Source organism: Colias croceus, chromosome Z (genome assembly GCF_905220415.1).
Source record: "Colias croceus chromosome Z, ilColCroc2.1".
Taxonomy (NCBI): domain Eukaryota; kingdom Metazoa; phylum Arthropoda; class Insecta; order Lepidoptera; family Pieridae; genus Colias; species Colias croceus.
In genome coordinates this window covers 14,795,339-14,803,439 of record NC_059568.1, presented here as the reverse complement: position 1 = coordinate 14,803,439, position 8,101 = coordinate 14,795,339, and the positions used below count along the sequence as shown (strand labels likewise).

Sequence of the window (8,101 nt, the reverse complement as noted above, 5' to 3'; positions counted from 1 at the left end):
AGTTTTATAATTCCGTAGATAATAAAGACTTTGCGTTATATTTTTTAAGTTTTGAGAGAATTTGTGGCTTTTGAGAAGTCCATATTTACATAAAAATATTATGGTAGAACAGGTATTTAAATAAAATTATGTGTAATTTATTCTTTAAGCCTCAACGAATGTGCGTTCGTGCGAAAGGTTACACTTACAAATTATCAGTAGGATAAACGAATCACAAAATAACAGCCAGATTTAGCGATAGTTACGCTAGATAAAGGTTCAAAAATTCTTCAGTCGTTTCTAGACATTTCGTCGTTTACCCCGATTTCAAAACAATATTTACAAACATTGAAATATTTCACGTCAAACGTAACGTAAAACAGGTACAAATGAATTTACAAGTGTGAGTAATAGGGATGGGAAGAATGCGTAATATAACTGTTATAAAATTATGTCACTGTTATTTTAGCGCAGCGTTAATTTCACCCGTAGTTTTACTGTAGCCGTTTTACCTAGAACAATTCGTTAAACAATTATGCTATTAATTTGGAATATATAATTGGCATATCAAATTTATAGGCCGATCATTTGGCGAATTTATTCAACACTTAACCATACGCACTGACATAATAATCCCACACAAATACAGTGGTGTTACAAAATCAACAATAGGTACAAACGTTTGATATGTAAATAACAGTATCAATTTATCAATGGCTTATTTTCCAGTGAATAAAATATTAAATTAGGTATTATTCTCAATATATCTAATAGTTATAAAATAACACAATAACAAAATGACAGAAATTGGTCGTTAGAGCAGTACAAAGTACGATAGTAGCAGTGAAATAACAGTGATTTTTAACACACGAAGCTTTCCCATCCCTATTACGGAGCAAAACGCTTGAGTCAACGATCGTTCGCTTAATGGAAACAAACTCATGAAAAGAACACATTTGTACCAGTTATATTTGGCACAATGCGTAACACATTTGTAATGGAAAATAACACAAAATCCTTCGTGTAACGCAGAGGAATTTGATTAAAAGCTTTTACCATTACTTAAACATACAAGAAAGAAATACAGTACATTCAATAAGGATTAGAATTATCTTAGTCTTACTATATTCAGGAGGTAAATGAAGGATTTACAAAGGAGGTCGTCCGAAATGGCGTTCTTTGTTAATTTACCAATTATTCATAAAAACCATGTTTTTATAAAAGTATAAAATTAAATAATAACATTTATAACATCGTTTAAAACTTATTTTCTATCCTTAGAAAATACCAAGTCACATTGACTTCGAGAAATCATAAGCATTTGATAAATGCTATACTTTTTAAAAATACATATTTTAGATAAATTTTTTCAATTTGTTAATTTTAAATCCTCATTTTAAGGTCATTCAGATGTTTCAAAGTTACACTTCTATATTTTATCGAAGCCATTTGCGGACATAGATAGAAGATAAAGATGGGGAGATATCGACATATTTCTATAAAACAAACAAAAGTGGTCATTAATTTATAGTTTTATCCTGACTTTTATTCAGATTCACGTCATTCGAAAAGGTTAAATTTCATTAAAATGGTTCGATATTCCAGTTATTCTAAATCGGGTTTCCAATTAAAAAGAACAATAACTATTATGTATGTAACACGTTAAAAATTGGTATTTTTGATGTTATCAGGACCAATTTGAAATTTAATCTACGCTTTTGTGTTTTCCAAAAATATGTCGATACTATAGGCTTCATAGAAGGGAAACAAGAAGTGCAATTTACAGTGAGAGTCTATCACTACACAGATTAACATTTATAACTTACGGTTATACTACGTGCATAATGTTACAATCGTCCCAATACGTGTAAATGGATTACTGTTACAATTTTTAAGAATTTTTCAATGTTGCCCCTTCAAAATTTGTTAAGCTGTGTTCACAACTGATTATTAAAGGTAGTTTTGATGTCAACAGATCTTCTTTGATAAATATTAGTGAATTACCTTTATGTTGGATGGTTACGTAACAACTTTAATTTGTTTCATACAATATGAAAGATAGCTATTATGACTGTTTATAATTCATTTTATGAGGATTTTCACAGGATAACATCACTAGAGTTCAGGACTAGGACGATTAAATACATTATGCACAGTTTCGTACATTATATACTGACAGTGTACAGGGACCTTTAAGGGTGAAAAAATCTAACGGACCATTCCAAAACTACCGTATATTTATCAGTGTATTATATATAACGACACGGTAACGTTAAGACGACGATTTATCGTGCGCGTATTGTCGGCTCCTAATGACGGAACGCACGCAATCGTAAAAATAAACATTGTGTATTTGCAAAGAGCTGAGAGCTTGTGGTAAATAGACGCGTAAATGTGAACTTATCTCACGTTTTATTTGATAGCAATTCGTTTTCTTTAATCTCGTATGACGGTTTACGTAATTAGAAATTAACTGGAATGATGTAGAAACTAAATGAAATATTTTCAAATGAAGAATTTATCATACATGAAAACGTATAATATCTCAATGAAAATATTATGTTATCACCAATGTTATTTTAAGCATGTTGGCTTGAAGTACTGTATCAAAATTCATACGAACACTGAACAAAGCTTACTAGGCAACTCGCTGTAACTTTCTTGTAGATGTGCTACATATTCGTAGGCGTTTGCTACAAGCTACGCTTTGTAGTGGAAGTTAGAAAATATAAATTAGAATAATGTTTGTATTGGGCGTTTTTCCATTACCCGGCCCGGCACCGGCACCGGCGCCGGCACCAGCGCCGTGCCGTTGCCGGGGAAGCAAAAATGTATGAAAATGTATTGCTCGCTTTTTCACTTACCGGCGCCGGCGCCGGCACGGCATTGAGTCCTGCCGGCGCCGTCGCCGTTGCCGGGGTAGCAAGCTTCCCACTTGTGCCGGCCGGCAAAATTGCATATGTATTGCATATTTATTTGAATTGTAGCCGTGTGAGTGTGTAACTGCGCGGGGCGGGTAGGAGAGAGCGGAGCGGAGGGACCGGGCGTAAACCGGCATTGACACCGGCGCAATGGAAAAACGAAGTCCCGGTGCCGGTACCGGTCCCCGACCATGCCGTTGCCGTGCCGGTGCCGGGCCGGGTAATGGAAAAACGCCCTATTAATATCGGTGTCGTGCCGTCGCCGTGTCGTCACATATAAACAAGTAGTTCTGGAATAGTTTGGGTTCCATAAGTATATTATAGACCCTATTGAAGGGTTCTACACAACACCAATGACATTTATCGTGATAGATACACACATTAATTATAATAAAATTGATTATCTGTGCCGTATTACTAGAACTTTCCACACATCTGCCGACGAAACCCGCATCAACAATTTAAATTTGATTAATTTTGTCGAATTCATATAATAAAATTGAGTAAGTACATAAAACATAAAAATCACCAAACTAATAACAATGAAAAGGAACAAAAATAAAAATCCGAATTTTTATTCAAGAAATAAACATATTACCAAACTAATAAACAAAATGATAATAAAATAATACTACCATTTCAAAAAAGATTAATTAAGTATATTAATTTTTTTTTTATAATTATCTAAACTACAGTTCTCAGCAGAGCATTGGAGATGAAACTGAAATAACTACACTGCGATAGAATTAGGTAATATCCAATAACTTCAAAAATTTATTAAATACAATACAATAAATGTAGAAGGCGATTTATAATTTTAATAAAACACATTAAATAAACAGTTTCAAATTCCAAAAAAATACACAACTACCGCAGTCAACACAAACAACACTGATATGTGCGAAAGAGCAACAAGTTCTCAGTCTCATCCCCAACCCGCTGAACTTATCTAGCCCATCCATTGACCGCTGAGTACTTAAACGAAAGAGCATCGTATCAAGGCAGACATAGTGTAGAGCAAGGGTTCCCAAACTGTGCGCCGTAGAAAGTAGAGTACCTTTTTTGTGCGCTCAAGAAACATAGCATAGATTGCCCTAATCTAGTCTCGTATTGTAGGTACCTATACCGACGATATCCTTTTCAAATAGCTAGGTTGCCGCGACAAAAAACTTAACATGAAACTGCGCCGCGAGCTGAAAAAGTTTGAGAACCCCTGGTGTAGAGTGTTTAAGCATAGTCCGTGTAGAATGCATTGCTGGTGCAGTTGCCGTTGTCGGAGGGTGAGTCGGGATGCTCTTCGGGTTCGATGCCGTTGGTGCGCATTTCATCTCGGACCTTTGGGAAAAATTAATTTTATTTAGTTAATATAAAATTTACAGATGAAATAATAGTTATTGGTACAGTTCAATTCAAACTTAATGGCGGTTTGGAAGTTAGGTGTAGGTGCCGTTATAATACCTAAAACTGTTTTCTGCATATCATACGATGCTCCGAGCCGCTATTAAGTTTGAATCTTACTATTCAGTTTGTTCATTATTTCCAGAATAATATTGGAGTACGATTTGGTGATCAAAAACAAATTATACATTTATAAAGAATAGAAAAAATTCGATCACGAGGCCCGCCTAGTCCCGACTCGAACCCGCATCCTTTCGCGCCATTCCGGGGCGGATGCCTGACCAACTCAGCCACTCGTGACCCGCTTGAGCAATCGAATTTATTCTATTCTTTCAGTTTTATGTGTCTAAGGGACACAACGCGCGCCATCTATTGAGATGATTAATTACCATCTCAACCAATATGAAACTTTTCAGTGAATATTTTATACTATGTAGTCACAGTATGTAGTGATGGGCATAGCCAATATCGAATACATTATACACGTTTATAAATGACATTTCAAACAAAATCCTCAGATAATAACCGCCATCCATCACCGGAGACACATTTTTCAAACGGATTTTCGTATTTCGAAATAAAGCGCTGCGAGTTAGAATCATAGATAAAAGAGTTAGTTTATTGCTTTTGGAAAGTCAAATAATATGGGTAATTGATTAACAGTAAAAAAGATGAGTTAGCGCTGATTTTTCAATCCTAGGTTAATAATTATTCGTCGAACGTATTAAACTATCATTTCAAAAATGTATTCTTTGCCCGTCTTTGTTAGTTTACGGGTGACATTTTAATATTATCGTGTAATACTTTATTGTGTGGATAAGTTTCATCCGTGCATTGAAAAATCGGCCCTTAATGATATTAAAATAAAGCTATGCTTTACTTTTTGGTACTATTGGTGTGTGTGAAAATATAGTCGTACACGTGTAAAAAGTATTGGATTAGCAATGAAAGTAGTAAATACATCCGTGGTTTCAAATTTCGAGAAAAGAAGAAGCAACAGGAAAAAGTAAAGTTATTCCTAATCTTATCGCAATACACAAATAATTAAGAACGAATATAATATAACCTACATAAATTAGAATTTTTTGGACATGAATTTTCTTAAGGCAAGGCAAGGTCGCTTCCTAGTTCCTAGCATTACCGTCCGGTAATGAGTTAAGGCGACGATTGCGGTATCTTTGCCAAAGAAGTTTCACTTCTAACACTTGTGTTCGTCACACACGCTCTTTTTTGCATTTTTCATTCCTCACAGAAAAATGGAGATCGAAATTACCAAAAAAAAAAAAAAAATTTCTAACATAATGAGTCCTGATGCTTGAATAAATAAATAAATTATTATATTTACCTTCTCTACCTGCCTCATCACGCGCAGCATGTTCAAACCAGCGAGATTCTTCAGCTCCTGCACGGTCCACTGGCCGCTGCGGAGGAGCTCCGCGAACAGATCCGGGTAACGGGACACGTCTTCCAGCCCGCGGGGTACACTGTGATGTTAGAAATATAAAAAGAGTTAGTTCTATAATTAAAATAATTATTCTGTAACAAAAGAACTTAACCGCCTTCTCACAACAGAACTAGCAAAAAAATAGGACTAACCGGAAGGCAATAGATTTAAAGTAAAAAGAAACATAAAAATCAGTTGACCCAGTCTTGCTTGAATACAAAAAAAAATTCATTAAAATCGGTCCAGCCGTCAAGTTCTACAGCAATATTATATTCAAAAAGATTATGCATAAGGACTTTAAATTTTACTTTCTTTACAAAATTTTATCAATATCGTCGTACTAGCTAAAGTGAGTTACAATGTACGCTAGCGGCATAGATACATATACCTACAATGACATTTTTAGGTACCTAATTTTTTCGATTGATTAAAAACTTTATTCTTTTTTGTGTAAGTAATGTCTACTGCAATGGTTATTTAAAGTAGTTTAGATATTATGGTCTACCAATATTTAATTTTTATTAGTTACAACTTTTAAATATGTATAATCATTATAGACAGGAATTAAGAATTTTCGTGATCCACTACAAGAACACTTCCTAAAGCTCAGCTAGTTCTGTATTATACACTCTAACTAAACTATAATTCTTATTTCTTAATTAATACATTAAAATTCAGTTCTATCCTGATCCTTGTAAAATAAAACTTACATTGTCTGTTGATTTCATAATATTAAAGGCTTTAACCAAGAAGCAAGGGAACTGATAATGACTCCAGGCCAAAAATATCAATTCGTAAACTTTGCCGATTTACGTTGAAACTCTTGGAAGTTTGCAAAGTTTCGATTATCGATTGACTTCCACAAATTTGAAGCAAGGCTTTACCTTCTGTACATTTAGGGCCTGTTTCACAAAGTGTTAGACATCCTTTAATTAAATTCTTTGACGCAAAAACTTTTTTACATAAACATTTTTGTAAAAGGCTCGGATAAATCTGTTTTTGTATAGGGTATTTTCTTGTTTCGCCAAAAAATGGATCGAAAGGTAACTAGAACCATAGTGACGTCCTATTCACAGGAAAGGTTTAGAGGGCGTACTGGACAATATATCAGGAAAGAACAATGCAGTTCGAATTGGTTGAAGCATTGACACAGTAAATCTCATCTCATGGATGTCCCCACATTCCTGACTCGGATTGCAATCCATTCTCTTGCCACGTTTTAATTTTTCCAACACGTTTGCCCATTAGCACTATCAAACAAAAAGGGGTTTAAACGATTCCCAATAGCAATCCGAATTCCGTGACTCGATCAATAATAAAGGTCCAGTCATTTTCTGAGGCCATTTTGAACGAAGGAAATGAAATGGAGGGAAAACACTGAAACGTTCCTCTCAGCTTTGTATCCACATGAGTGGCCTGAAGATTCCACCTAAATAGCTTTTATAAAATATCTATAACTAGATTTCCGCCCGCGGCTTCGCCCGCGTTTGCAAAGGATAACCCGCATAGGAGAAAATTATAGCATTGGAGGAGCAACGTTCAATAAATACATGCAATCACGATGAGGATATCGCGAATACAGTCTCTCAATTAAAATCTGAATTAAATGATCGCGAACAGGAGTCCCTCCTGACCGATATTGAAATTTCTGGTTTGACAGAATGCGACAATGAGAATCTGGTGCATCTCGTAACCCTCGTCGCTTCAAAACTGAGTATTACAATCAACGAAAACGATATTGTCTATGTACAGCGAATGGGGCCTCCACGTTCCCATTCCTCCGAAGATCTAAAGCCCTCACCCCGTCCTGTGGCCGTACGTCTGGCGCGGCGCTCGCTCCGCGACGAGTTTATAAAAGGCGCTCGCGTACGTAGGGGCGCAGATACATCGGGATTCAACTTACCTGGTCCAATACGTAAATTATATGTTAATGAACGTCTAACCCGCACGAATAGACAGTTATTTCGCAAAGCACGGGATGAGGGAGCAAAGCGAAGTTGGCGGTTCGTGTGGACGCGTAACGGACGTATATACGCGCGGAAACAGTCTGGGTCTCCGGCAATGCGAATCAAGATGGATTCAGATATTGCATCGGTTTTTGGCATAGCCTAGGTTCGAGTATAATAATAAAATATGTTATAGAAGTATTATGTGCAGATTTATTACTAAAGAACGAATTCACCAATAATAAAAATGTGTTCATTTCGATGAGTTTAAAAATTAAGGAATGTATCTGCTTCTATTATATTCACATTGATCCTCAGTTTCTAAAATCGGTATTAATATGTTTATTTAATAAAAACTTTGTAATTAGTACGATAGATGTTAATATGGCGAATTATTACGATGTAGATAACTC

General features: G+C 35.4%; 1 protein-coding gene across 1 annotated transcript in view; it reads right to left on the bottom strand.

Annotated features, from left to right (window-relative positions):
* Positions 1-3,537: 3,537 nt before the first annotated feature.
* Positions 3,538-8,101, bottom strand: part of LOC123705135 (dipeptidase 1-like) — a 118,192-nt gene continuing 113,628 nt past the window's right edge. The window contains exons 11-12 of the mRNA XM_045653777.1: positions 5,644-5,782; positions 3,538-4,235 (exon numbers count right to left, since the gene is read on the bottom strand). Coding sequence (XP_045509733.1) covers positions 4,128-4,235; positions 5,644-5,782 — 247 coding nt within the window. The 3' untranslated portion in view covers positions 3,538-4,127. The remainder of the gene's footprint in view (positions 4,236-5,643; positions 5,783-8,101) is intronic.